We start from the raw sequence: 14408 nt of genomic DNA, 5'->3' as shown, positions 1-14408 counted from the left end.
ATGGCATGTTTCATCTTGAATCTTCTTAGGGTAATGCACAGTAGGCCATTGTTTAATCATTTGGGTATTCTGTTCATTTGAAGTCTTCAGTCTTGGAAAAAATTCTGTTAAATATTTCAGTAGGTCAGTCTCAAATCTTCTTTCTAATATTGAATGCATAATTATTTATGAAGAAATTTGTGTTTTTGTTCCCTTTGCAGGGTGTCCAGGGAGTAACCATACCTTGCTTTTGTTACAAAGTTGTGGTGCTGTCTTACCAGAGGTATTGTCACCTGAAAGAACAGAACTGGCCCATATGATATGGGACAAGATGAAAGAACTTGGTACGTTGTGTGTGCAAGAACAGCTCTGTGCTTTAGCTACTCTCTTTGGAATGAGAGACAGCGTATTTTAGTGGTGTTTAAATGTTAGGTTGTAACAGGCTGTGCTTACTGCTGAATGAACAGTGGATTTTATTATTCAGGTGAGAGACCTGTTTCTGATTCTGGGGCTTATAGTGACATCTAGGGGTGTTAATCTCAAATTCTAAAATCCAAAGATTAAGATTTTTAAGATGCTTAAATTGGGCTTTTGCTTGATTTTCATTTGAATTTACTTTTCTGTTAGATGTTACCTTTATATCTGGTGGGCTGAGTATTCCTAGTGCTACCAGCTATTTTATCAGATGATATTTTTAATATGAGGCATTTATGTATAGATAATGCATAGGTGAATGCTTTTTTGATAGCAACAGTGCTGAAGCAGTAAAATAAATACAGCTGCAGAGACTGTAGAATAGCAGGCACATGAGCATTGCTGTTACTGTGCTCTTTTTATGTTTTAGCCTTTTATAAACCCTGTTAAATAAATGTCTGATTCAAAGGTGAGGAAAAAGGAGCTGCCTCCTAAGTTCATACAGAGTAAAATTGACATGAAATTAATTACCTGAGAAAGCTATGAAACTATGTTGAATTTAGAAAATCTACATTGACTGTGGTTGAAATATTTCCTCAGGTGCTGTGTATGATACAAGCCATTACAATGCTTTGCTTAAAGTCTACCTTCAGAATGAGCACAAGTTTTCTCCGACAGAGTTCTTGGCCAGGATGGAGGCAGCTAATGTGCAGCCCAATCGAGTAGGTACCCTTTTACAGGCTCTTCATTCTTAATAGTAGTCTCCATTTATTGAATGGAAATCATTAACTTCCCCTTTTTGTTTTCTGTAGGTTACATACCAAAGGTTGATTGCTGCTTATTGCAATGAGGGTGACATTGAAGGAGCAAGGTATTCTTTTGCATTTGTGTTTAAAGGGATTTCCACAAAATCCATTTCTCATATTCCCTATCACTGATGTTAAAACTAATTTCTGTGGAATTCATAGAAATTGAGCAAAGCAAAGAAGGGTTTTATATAAGCATATTTTAACCAAGCAGTGAAGAGCAGTTTCTTTGAGACTGCTGAAACCAACACAAATGAAATAAAAATAAGTGATAGACCAGTGTGTTCAAATCAAGTTGCGCTCACATTGCTCAGAAAATCACTCGTTTTTGTCATTTCTAGAGCCATCATGAAGAAGTGTGAGGTTATGAAGGCTTACAGCCTTTGTAAGAAAATGGCTACTGGGAAAGGCATTTGAGAATAAAGTGGGCTAAGGAGCAAATAGTAATAATGCTGGTTATTTTTATTGTTACACGGGGCTTGCTGGGTATCTCTCTAACAATTTTAGCCAGGTTAAGCTGTAACTGTGTGATTGAGGGGCATAAGAAATATGTGAAAGGAAGATTAAAATAAAAAACTCAGCCCCACCTTAGTGTCTACACATTCCAAAGTGGCAAATAGAATTGTTTTATATTTTGCAGTAAGATTCTTGGATTTATGAAGAGCAAAGATCTCCCCATCACTGAGGCAGTATTCAGTAGCCTTGTGAAAGGACATGCAAGATCAGGGTAATGTTTAATATCTTTTATTCCTTTTGTTTACTGTTAGCTTTACTAAAATATAAAGTGATACTGTTCAGAAAAAATTACATGCTGCAGAATAGTGTGATGGTTTTGAATAATAATGTGTAGAAGACTGTCTCTATATTATGAAGCAAAAAAGCTATTTAACAAAGGAAGTAGATTCTTTTCTTGTGTCTGAAAATCTTGTATTTCAAGATAAATTACTGTACTTTTGTAGTGTTTAAGAAGAAATTAGCTGCACTTAGTTCTGAACTTTATCATCTGCTAAAGTTGAAAGAGTATTTTAAGCAATACAATTATTAAAAAGATTTGCACTTTCACTTTTCAGGATTTGCTTAGTTGAAATAAGTTTCTCTAAGCTTGTTGCAGTCTTTGTTTCCAATTCTAATTAATTCAGTGAGGAAATGCAGAAGTCGCAATAAACATCATTATGATTAAATCTACTGAGGGTCTTGCTTTGAATTCTTTTAGAGATATGAAGAGTGCTGAAAACATCCTTTCAGTGATGAGGATGGCTGGTGTTGAACCAGGTCCAGACACCTATTTATCACTGCTGAATGTGTATGCTGAAAAGGGTGATGCTGATAGCATCAAAAAGGTACTGCAAATTTGAATTTAAATACAACTTGTTTGATCTTTTGTTCAGTATAACTTTGGAATGCTTTCTGTCCGGGCAGGAGGAATAAGAAAGAATTTTATAATTGGTTTTGTCCTACTTCGAAGTAATTAACAAAATTTTTTTTATTGCAATTGAATAGCTGGTTAGCTGAAAGTAATGTCATAATTTCTGAAAAATACTTGTCTTTTGATAGTGGCATTTCCATCTGGGAAGATAGATTTGTCAGTGAGCGATTTAATAATTTAGGGTTTTTTTTAAAGACAGTGTGTATGGGAAATCTATATATTCATTTATGTAAATAAAAAATAAACCTTGGTTATTCTGCTCCTATTGAGCCATCCTTTGGCCATTGAAACCACAGGATCATTCCAGTAAAAATGATTTTTTTTTTCCCTGAGAATTCGTATGAACAACTTAGGTATTTGTAAGATGAGGCTTTCTTACAACCCTTTGTGTAGCTGAATTATTTGAGTATTCTCTCTTACTTTATTTTTTTAAATCAAAGAAATACTCACAAAGCAATGGGAAAAGATCAAACCAATTTTCCTGAGATGTATCAGGAGTTTAATCAGATGTAGAAGACCAAATCAAGGATGAGGGTAGTGGAAATACAATTTTTTTCTGCGACTTAAACAAATAGTCATCAACCAACATTGTTCCAAGCAGTGACAAAATGTATGATTAGTCATTCTTCCCTTTACAAAGGAATTTCTTTTGAAAGTCATCTCACCTCTGGTGTTACCATATATTATTAGATATTAGAAAGAAACTACATGTTATAATATCCATTTTAGGTGTCCCTTTTTCTTTTTAGAGTCTAAAGGGGTTTGAATCCCTCTTAATACTTCTTGTGTATTTTTTCTATCATGTTCCATTATCTAAATCTGGATTTTAAAAAAGAAAAAAGCCCAGGTTTTTGTGTTTGTTTTGATTTAAAAAGTATTCTGAGTCACTTTGGAGTTGATTCAAGTTGAATTTATTTTGGTTTTACAGACTCTAGAGGAGGTTGAGAAGACTGAAGGGTACCTTATGGACAGGATTTTGATGCAGGTGATTTTTAGCCTTGCCAAAGCTGGCTTTCCACAGCTCATCGAGGATATTAGAGGACGCATAAGATTTGAAAGGGAATTAATTCCAGGTATGTTCCTACAGCAGAGTAGAGAGAGAACATTTTTTTCCTTTTTTTTTGTTTGTTTGTTTTGGTTTTGTTTTTGTTGTTGTTTTTAATTTTTCTCCAAAAATAGGTAATTTTTGTATTTTTGTCTTGAATACTGAGGGAAAGGAATGTTTTTGCCATTAGTTTATGGATTAATTTTTGGTTTTGTGTTTTAGATTGTGTTTTATAAAATCTAAATAAGAAACAGCTTAATAATTTGCATACAAAAATTAATCTATAATTTTTGTTAATTTCTGAAATACATTAATCTTTTATAAGAAAACAGCATGTGTTTTTCTTCAAATACCACTGTTAAGATTCCTGTTGTGATAACTCTTCAGGACTGCCATAAAAAAGGGATATTAAGCACTGAATATTATTTCATTACTTCCCTTTAAAGTTTTTTTTTTACATACCTTTAAAGTCACTTCTGGATCTCAGTATTTTTAATCTGATTGATTACTGATAATTATACTTCATCCATTTTCTTCCCTTTTTGTTATGTCTAAAAATGTTCCTCTTTTCCTTACCCTTCTGTCATGCTGCAGTGGTGATACTTTTGTACTTTTTGGCCTTGTCTTCTTCTGGGAAAAGTGAATTTCATTGATAAATATAAATAATTCTGGAAAAGGTAGTCTCAAATTTGGCTTGTGAAACTGATTAATGGTACTTGTAAAACATTTACTTTCCTAGCTTTCAATATTTTTAGTAGCTTAAGGTGAAAAAGTTGTGTGCTCTCTATTAATATTGTTGTTTTCTGTTTTTCAATTGCTAGATGTAATGAACCTGTGTTTGACTCTGGTAACTCACGGCTTTGAAGATATCAGCTTCAGCATGTTGAAGTCTTTAAGTCACTTATCACGTGAAAATACGGACCAAGGTAGCTTCTTCTTGCAGCATTGTGTAAATAGAAATCTGGTAAGCACAATAGTAATACTTTTTTCCTTAATCTAGTAACAACAGCTTATTTATTTAGTTTAATGCGACTGTGAAGATGGAAAATGGTGAGCTGTTGCACCGTTCTTCAAGAGGAAAAGAAGATTTTTATTATTTTGTACTAACTTGAATAGTAAATTGAAATTCACAAAGGAATTCTGTTTGGCTTGTGTAATACCCATTTTCTAAACATTAGAAGAATCTGACATTCTTAACAACTTGAGAATTAAATTAAATTAATTTTTGAAATTGTTTGCAGCCTTTGAGCAAGCTGAAGCAATTCTGTAAGGAGTTAAAAGAAGCGAAGATGCACTCGGCGCCGTTACCATTTGTCTTGCGTTGTGCTTTGGAGGCCAACAGATCGGGTACTCTACTTGTTTAGTTATTTTACCTGTGCTCTTTGGAGTGCTTGGTCACTGTTTAATCACTTTGTGAATGTTTTCAGCCTTGGCCATGGATGTGATGAAGATGATGAAGGAAGAAGGCTTGCCGCTCAGACCTCACTATTGCTGGCCACTGCTGGTTGCATATGAGAAAGAGAAAAATCTTAAAGGTGAGTTGTCTGATAAATGCTCCTGTGGCATTATTGCAGACCTAGGGAACAAATCTTACGCTGTGAGATTCTTCAGAAATTAAACGAAGCCCTTGCTGTATGTCTGTCCCCGTCTCAAACAATTTTTCCTTCAGAAAGGCTTTTTTAAAACCTCCTTTTTTACTTGATTATGATACAGTTCTACAAATTTTGAGTCTCACTTGACATGGAAAGATGTGAGTGTTCAGCTGTCTTTTTAACTCTTCACATTCTTTCTGCATTCCAGCGTTCTTTATGCTGCTCATTACAATTTACAGTTTACTCTTGCAGAAACTGCAATCCAAGTGAAGAATTTAAAAGTAAGGTTATGTTATTATAGCTCTCTTGGACTGCAAACCCAGTCCTTTATTCAAGCCAGCTTCTTATTATTTGCCTGATGAACCAAACGTGAGTTTTGTTACAATCATAAAAACTGCAGGAGAACTTCCATTGCTGAATGTGTGAGCCTGACCTGACAGCATACTGATTGAAGGACAAAAATGCTCAATCTTTGGGATTCTTAAGTAGGTTTAAGCATTTAGCATACTTTCCCCTGTTACACATGGGGATGTCTACAGGATATGAATAAGAATTGAACAAATATTAAATTTTAGAGTACAGTATCTAATTCTTTGGTTTGCGTTATTGGTAATTCAGAAAGAATGGTATTGTAAAAAGATGCTTTTAACAGAAGTACTTCCCCCTTGGGGAAACAAAAAACTGTCTTTTTCATCTTATCTCACAGTATAATGTGCTTTAGAATGAGATGCAGAGTTGTTAGTGTGACACTGGGTGACAAACAAAATGCACAAACAAAAAAAAAGTGCTTTTAGCAGACTCTTCCATATCGCAATTTTATCTTAAATATACAGTCACATTCCGGTTTGGAAGAAATGCTGAAACAAGTATTCCCTAATTGTTTCTGGCTATAAAAATGTCTCAAGTCTTTTTCAAAAAGCCTTTGTGAAAACAATATTCAGTTTTTATTAACTCCTTAGGCTCTGTTCCTGCCAGACTACTGCCCAAGTTTATCTTCTCCCAAGTTTTCAAATCCTTGAAAGTTCTGTAATATTTTAAAAGTCTGGCAATGTTGTTTTAGTGGGGTACTTTGTGACTTAGTCGAAACACAGTGTTTCCAAAAATAAGTTAAATGGAAATCAGTGTCATACTTCCCTGTGTGGATGCTGCATACTGAAAAAAGCTGCTTTCTTTTACTCTGTGAAAAATTTCACCTCACTAACACAATTCTGAGAGATGTTGGAAGTATTTTTAGATTTAGACTTGGTTCCCAAAATTAAAGTAGTATTTGAGTGTCAGGAGAAACTTAGGGTTTGATACTTCTTTTGGTCTTTGTCAGGATCAGAAGTTGCCTTAATTTGGACTCCCTACTGTAGAAATGAACTGTGCTTTTGGCAACTGCAGTTTCTGCTAGAAGTCATGTAAGAAAATTGAGAAGAGAGAACAGATGAAGGATCCCTCAATTCCAGTATTTTTAACCATTTTCCGTAGAGTCTTTGTTTCTCTGTCTGCAGAGGCATTGCATGCGCATGCTTCTGTATAGCTGTAAGATAATGCTGTGAATTTGAAAACTCATTTCTGTAGCCTGGTCCTCATTTCTGTATCCGAGTTTATATTGTCAGGTGGAACCATACCTACACTGTCCATACCTACACAGGTTTTGCAATTCTTGAAATATATTAGGTAAGAGGATACATGCTCTGTTGCTTCTATAATGAAGAACCAGTGTAGCTATTCTTGCTGAATTAGTCAGACAAGTTGTCTTCTTCCCTTATGGAAGCTTGCATTCAAATTTTTCTGAGTTAATAATAAAAAAAATGAATAAATTAGTTCCATTATCTAAAAATACAGCCGATACACTTGAAGAAAGGTAAATGGGGGGAATAAACCTCATCCACCCTGGAATTGTTTTATAGAAATAACAGGGCAAACAGTCATGCTGGAATGAGAACCTAAGGGTGATAGCAGGTAGTAAATGAATAGGATGGTGCTTTCTAGGAGCAAAAAGTAATGTGAACAGAAGTATAGACACAGTGTCACATCTCATACCAAAAGTAAAGTACTTAATCTCTCAAAAAAGTAGTGATGCCCAGCATAATGTGTAGTTTTGTGTCTTGGTATACGCAAGGCTGGTAATGGAAGAGAACTTTGAGGAAAAACTATTAAAAATATGATAGGATGTAGACTAAATAATCAGAATAAGATAAGACACCAAGCTACCTGCTTGTTGTAGAGTGTACACTGCACAACTGTAAACTGCAGTGTACAAATGTCTGAATCAGTACATAGAGTGTGACCCGAACAATTAAATAACAAATAGCAGTGTTTAATTACATGTATCTCTAATGTTTATTTCGGCAAAATCTGACACTGGATATCAAAGAAAAGTCTGTCATTTCTGTATTACGGAATTATGTTTGGAAGAAAAGTAGCAGTGAAGTGGAGGCTAGGAGGTGTGAAACTACATAAGGCCATTTTTAAATACACCTTAACCACTCTGGAATAGGAAACGGTTCTTTTCAGTCATTTTACACAGGCAAGTAATTTCAGGTGGGGCATTGCCCTTATGTGCATCTGTCACATGAGTTTATAAATACTTATTTCCTTAGTATTTATTAGGCTTTTAGGAAAGAAAGGTGCTTGGACGGTTTAAAAGATCGATGTGCAGTGGATCTGTTACTGGCACAGAGAGTCATTTTATATTAGATTATGCACTAAAATGAGGAAGGCCGGTGTAAATAAGCAGAAATATTCAACTTAGGCTTATTCCTGAATATTTTGTAGCTCTTTGAATGATCATATTTTTTTTAAAACACTTTTTACAAGTGTGTCCTTTGCTTTTGGGTTATACTGTTGTTGAGCTTTTGTATAAACTATTGTTTCATGCAGAACCCATGGTTAGTGAATGGTATGTGAAAGTTTTTACTTTGGAAAATAAGAGTCTGGACCCAGAGGGGAATAAGAGTGGTGATTTTCCAAAGTCACTGCTTGAAATCCTGTTTTATAGACAGACTTTTCTGGCAAAGAACATTCTGAGTGGATCTGAAATTACCAGCACAGCAGAAATAAGTTAAATACTATGCTTTCCTGAATGTGACCGTACTTTTTGTGATGCCTTGAGAGGCTACCTAGAACAGAGGCTAGACAGTGATAAAGGAATAAAGTAGGTATTTATTAGAAGGCTTTCAAAGGATACACCTTGGCCAGTAGAAGAGCCCAGCTGAGGCTCCCCCCAAGATGGATGATGGGTCACACCTTTTCACATGTTTGTAAGTTTTGGTCCATTTACATATTGGGGATAATTGTCCAATTACAGCTTCAGGTTATGAAGTCCCATCCTCCCAGATTGCTCTTCTAAATTCGCTCTTGTTTTTACTTTCTGGGCCTGAAGCTGCAGCAGTGTCCTTGGTTCTTGGGCTGGAAAAGGATTGTTTTGTCTAACTACTCTGTGAAGAGAACTTGCTAACACTTTATATGAAGTTCAGAATTATATACCAGTGTAATACAGAATCTTGAATATATGAAAGCTAAAACTTGAGGCATCATTTGAACTGAAGAGTTTTTTGGGGTTTTTTTTTGTTTCCTCAGAAAACTGCTTAAAGCCAAATTTAACTTCCTTGCACATGTAGAGCTGTACATAACTGCCTTAAGAAATTCCTTCTGTTCTCATGGGACTGCTGTAGGGAACAGGCATGACTTAACTGTGAAATCCTTAGGAAATGAATGGTAAACTGAAATGCAGGCCTCACTTTTCAGTTTTTAAAAAGCTTCTCTACCATATAAATGCTGTGACCACCTCATAGTTCATCTCTGATATATTTGTTCTTCAATATACTGATTTGAGGTTGGAATCTGTTCTATTGTGGTGCTTGAGTGGTGTTTCCAGTATTGATAAAAAGAAGTTGTTTGACTTCTGTTTTATTTCCTATTTCTACCTTCTTTCTACTCAAGTATTTGATTTTGTACACTCAGCTCCTGTGTACTTACCTATGTCAGTCTAAGATCTCAAAAAGCCTGTTCTTGATCAAGCAGAGAGATGACCATAAGACTTTACTGAGGGTTTTAGTCATGCCCAGTCTTCTGGATCAGTGGTCTCCAGAGTGGGATGTGCAAGGCAATCCATTGGGTTGTGAGTGTGCTATTAGCAAATAAATATTTTATCATTTTTGGCTCTCTATTTTCATGTAGGTTTGATAATGCCCGCAATATAACAGTACAGTTCTGTACATGTGAATAAATTCTAAATCAATATACATGTATATTTGGGGGGATCTTCTCAAAAAAGTTTGTGAGACCAGTGTTCTGCATGAACATGACTGTAGTTTTGTGACTTTCTTTTTTAATCTGTTTTTGGTTGGTAGAGAGAGAAGAGGTCAGTGCATTTTCCAGTATGAGAAGCAAAGAACTTATAAAAGTCCACGTACATAATGCTCAAATCTTTTTAACTGAAATGGAAATGTTTCATTGCTTAGTATTGTGGAAAATATTTATTTGGCTATAAAGTACTTCTGCTTTTGGTGAGGTAGAAAATGTATTCAAAAATGTAGGACTCTTTTTGCGTTTAATTAATCTTCCGTCCCCCCAAAAATTGTACATCAGCCACTTAAAAAAAAAAAAAAATGCTGCCACACATTTGCATTTTTACCTTGTGATTACTTTGGCTGTGCTAAAATTACTGTGGTGCAATATGGTTGTGGTATCTGCATCTTGCTGTTGTGCCCGTGTTCTGTTGATCACACCTGCCCTTTCCTGCTCCGGAGGTGAGCCCTAGTCTGTCTGCTGGGGGTGGGGATGCTTGGCAAGCCTGTTTTCTGCACTCTTCTGCATACAGGCTTGGGGTCAAACCTCCTGAGTGCTCCACACCTTATTCCTAGGGGATCTAGTTCTTAGTCTTCAAACTTGTTACTCTTACAGTTATTTTTGAAAAGGTTTCAGTCTAAGGGAGCTTAATATATTTTCTGGGATGTTGAAAACATGAAATAGAAACTAGCTGTCAACATTTGAAAGGTATGAAGAAAGACTTAGTGTAATTAATTCTTTATTCATATTTTTTGCAGATTCTGGTCCAAAAATCAGAGTTTTGTTTAAGGCAAACTTGAACAGATGATGCGACTTTAATCTAGTGTGACTTGCCTGCATGTATTTTCAAGTGCTCAAAGGGAATTCACATTTGATTATTTGCACCGTAGTGCACTGCATAAAATATTCATGGAAGTGTCACTTTTCCATAGGTGGCACTCCAGGGCAAAGACAGGGACTTTGGACATTTTTAAAGTAATAAGTATGAAATGCGAGTTGAAAAAAACATATGCTATTTGGTACTGGTGTCCTGCAGCAACTGACAAATCATTTTTACACCAGCAAAAAATGATTATACCTGTATTGGTTTTGACAGGGGTTCAGAGGCTGGTAGCTAAGGTTACTGTAAGAAGTTTCTGCAAATCAGAAGAGTGTGAGCAATTAAAAAGAATGGCTTGTACTCTAAAACTACCCTCTAGTTACTGGAGTGTTAATGTTTAGTATCTGGTGTCTTCAAATGCTACAGAAGTGATACACAGTCTAGTTGTGTGACACCACATGAACTCTGTAAAAGTTACCATGTAGCTTCACTGGGCTAGAGAGACGCCAGGCTTTTTTGAACTACCAATTTGGAGCTGGTGTGTTGTTGAGTAATCAACCAATTTGATACAAACATGTTACTGCTTTTAAACAGACCCAGAGAAAAGTCCTGAACTCTAGCGCTGATCCGAGTTGGATACTAGGAACAAACTAAGAATGTGTTTATATCTTGAGTTTGAGTACTTTGCATCAGATTGCAGATTTGTTTTATATGAACAATAATATGGACAATTTGATACACAGCTCTATAAGATGTTTTGCAAGCATGACTGATATATTTGCTGTGTTAGAAAAGAATTTTGTGTAATATCAACTTCCAAACCGAACTTTGGTTTTTATAGTATGGCACAGAATATGAATTTTTGTACATCTGTTTTAAGTTTCACAGTTAAGAATTCTATTAAAACCTAGACTAGAAATGCAGGATTTTTCTTGGCAATTTCAAGGAGGGAAATTGAGGAGACAAATTACTTTTTTAGTAAAGCAACATTTATTTTTACACGTTGATTCTCAACTTTCATTTTTCTGAATTCTTAGCCTAATTAATTTTGCCTTAATAGGTGTCTTTGAGGTCCTCAAATTGATGCACAAACTGGGGGTGGACCTTGATGCAGAAACATATACAGACTACGTTTTTAAAAACTTTGCTGATACTGAAACTGCCCATGCCCAGCTGAAGGTGAGTTTACATGTAATATTTGTAAAAATGGCTATTACAAGGCTTCTTATATTATGTTCTCTGTGAGGGCTTTAGACCCCGGTAGTGCTCCAGGTATAAACCTGGTATGGTGAGGCCTGTTCAGAATATTTAGAATATTTTTCAAACAGTTGTTGCAGTGAAGATTTGTTTATCATGTGTTCTTCCTGCTGCTTTTCTTTTTCTTCTTCAGAGCTAAACAAAGTATTTTGCACCAGACCTAGTAGCTTTTTGTTTCCTGAACTGGAAAAGTAAACGAATGAATAATGCCCTTTTTATTTTTTTTTTACCGGGGACTGGAAGTACTACAGTTGTTTCTGGTGAACAGTTTCTTTTACTTACTAAAGAATTGAGAATTGGAGACCAAATTTAATTGTCCCAATCTTTCTGCCTTTCAGAACTTTGTCTCTTTGCAGTTGATTTCTCTACAAAAAATTTTTCATCAGTAGCAACTTATTTGGCTGCCACGTAGATTTCTGTAGAGCACCTTCTAAGTTCTCAACAGCTACCTTTGGGAAAGAAGTGTTTAAAGATGGGAAGTATCAGGGGTCTTCTCTGTGTGAAGTTCCGTGGTTGATTGCTTTTTCTCTAGGAAAACGGCTGCCTGTTTGAAAGTGTTGGGCTCTATGTAGCAGAGCTGAGAAGTGAAGCGCTACAGGGGAGACTGGACAGAGTTCTTTCTATAAGTGAGTACTTTTCCTGTCGCTTGTTGCTGTGTACTTGGTGATAATGTGGATTGGTTGTAGGCTAAGAGTATTAATATGCGAGGTTTCAACATATGTGGGGAACTTGGGCAAAATGCTTATCATGTGAGGTCTTCTGTGATGACTTGTGAGATGGAAACTACCAGTTCTGAACCATAAATCGTAGTTTAATTGTTCTTTAGTATCCAACTCAGCCATAAGATTTACATACAGGTTATTTGCAAGTAACAGCATTACCGTGATTGTGACAGGAATGTGACGCTCTTGTACTTAGCTTAAGCCAAGAGTTGGTTTCTCACAAGGCTGAGGTGGTTGGTGCTGGGATTGCTTTTGTTTGCAGCATCAGTGACTACAAAAAGCAAGGAACGATGCAGCTCTGAAGTACTACAGAGCTACCCAGGAAAGAACCAGCTTTAAAGATCCGGTGGTCACTGACATTAACCTGAGGGTGTTTTGCTGATCTCTTGGTCATGGAAATAGTGTATAAATGTGATTGGTTAATTAGGCATTGAATTGTAGCACATTTAAGAGTTTGCTCCAAAGACTGTTCTGATGCTTGCAAATGTTAATTTGTGTCATTGACTGAATGTATGGGATGGGATAGTTTGCTTGCTTAAGTAGGAATATGTGATGCTCTTCAAAATTTAAATAATTAGTTTTTATATTCCTAGTATACTGGGATATTAATAAAATATCTAAACTTGGGCTAAATCTGATACAGAAAAATCTCTTGGTAAACAACAGTTTTATTTGTCCAAGGCTCAGGGAAAAGCCTAAGCAGTTGCTTGCTGCAGTTGTCATTAACTGTTTTATTTAACAAATACAGAAATAAGTAGTCTATATGCCATGACTCTGGGAAGCTGTTGTGTTGCAGATGAGAAAACTGAGTAGTTGTAATCAGTGATTTGATTTTGGTATTGGATAGTTATCAGTTAGTGAATCCTCAAGATTCACTTTACATTCTGCCAGTATTTTGTTTGGTTTTATTATAAAAAAGAAGGCATAAACCCAACCATTGACCCTAAAAAATGGAGTACCTAAAAAAAAAAAAAAACCTGAATATTTTTTCAAAGGAGGACTGTTTATTAACAGCAGTGAAATCTCTTCTGGAATGTAAAATAGTTTGGTGGGGTTTTTTTCTCTGTGAAAGTGTAGATACCTCCATCTATTCTGGTGAACTGAAGCAGGCTGGTTTAATGTGTTCTAAGACACAAATACATGTATGCCCGGTATATGGTAAATGTATATATCAAAAGTATGACACAGACACATAGAGTAAGCTGAATTCTGTCTTACTATCACAAAGTTAGTATCACATAGTATATTATTTAGCCGTTGTCTGTGAGTTTAAATTTTATGCTGGTATGTTTTGTAGTGTTTGCAAAGACCAGGGTTAATAATTCATGGAGACATATCAAATTTCTTTGAACTTGAGCTTTAAAGGAAGCTACTCCGTAAATAGTTTACCAAGCTGAAATGAATGCTAGTAAATCTAATTAGCACCTATGTGATGATAAGGCACAGATATTAAACAGCTGATTTTTTTTTTTCTTCTTTTTGACTTGTCTCTTTTTTGCAGTATTACAAAGAGGGAAAGATAGATGCAGTATGGAAAATAGTTTGAGATTGTCTCATCAGTGTAGTCAGAGGAGGCAAAGGTTGGTTATTAATGCTGGCTGCTATCTAGGTGTATTGATTCAGCTCCTTATGCCTTATAATGTATAGATTTTTGCTACTGACAAGATGAGAACTCTGAAGCATCAGCTGAGGAATCTGGGCACATAAGGCAGTGTACATGAGAGCCGCTTTTTCCCTTTATCATGCCGTTCCATTCCACTTCATTGTCAGCCTCTTGATTTTCTCAGACTTGTTTGTTGCTAAGGAAACCAGGTTGCCGATTGTCAGCAGCAGCTGAGCATACTAACATGCTTTTCTGCTCGTCTTTTTATGAGCAAAAAGTTTAATATACTGCTGGAGGAGAATTTGTATTGAGAGTGTCTTGAAACCAACTTCAGCTGAGATTTTCAAACACAAAGAAATGGTCTAGCATTTAAAACTGGAGTTAGACTAAGGAAGTGCTCTTAGCATGTTCTTGCCTTGGACTTCCCAGGTTCCTTTAGAGCTGGTGTTTTTATTTTGGTTATTGT

General features: G+C 35.7%; 1 protein-coding gene across 2 annotated transcripts in view; it reads left to right on the top strand.

The window, feature by feature from the left end:
* The window catches only part of LRPPRC (leucine rich pentatricopeptide repeat containing), an 87279-nt gene that overhangs the window by 12372 nt on the left and 60499 nt on the right, over positions 1-14408 (top strand). For both annotated transcript variants that reach the window (XM_040058683.2, XM_040058684.1), the window contains exons 3-13: positions 201-323; positions 994-1115; positions 1206-1264; positions 1840-1926; positions 2413-2539; positions 3554-3698; positions 4492-4634; positions 4912-5017; positions 5098-5205; positions 11421-11539; positions 12150-12243. In XM_040058683.2, the coding sequence (XP_039914617.1) occupies positions 201-323; positions 994-1115; positions 1206-1264; positions 1840-1926; positions 2413-2539; positions 3554-3698; positions 4492-4634; positions 4912-5017; positions 5098-5205; positions 11421-11539; positions 12150-12243 (1233 nt within the window). The remainder of the gene's footprint in view (positions 1-200; positions 324-993; positions 1116-1205; positions 1265-1839; positions 1927-2412; positions 2540-3553; positions 3699-4491; positions 4635-4911; positions 5018-5097; positions 5206-11420; positions 11540-12149; positions 12244-14408) is intronic.

The sequence above is a fragment of the Hirundo rustica genome, chromosome 3, assembly GCF_015227805.2.
Source record: "Hirundo rustica isolate bHirRus1 chromosome 3, bHirRus1.pri.v3, whole genome shotgun sequence".
Classification (NCBI taxonomy): Eukaryota; Metazoa; Chordata; class Aves; order Passeriformes; family Hirundinidae; genus Hirundo; species Hirundo rustica.
Note: the sequence above shows the minus strand (reverse complement) of the source record. Positions and strands in the feature narration are given on the sequence as shown.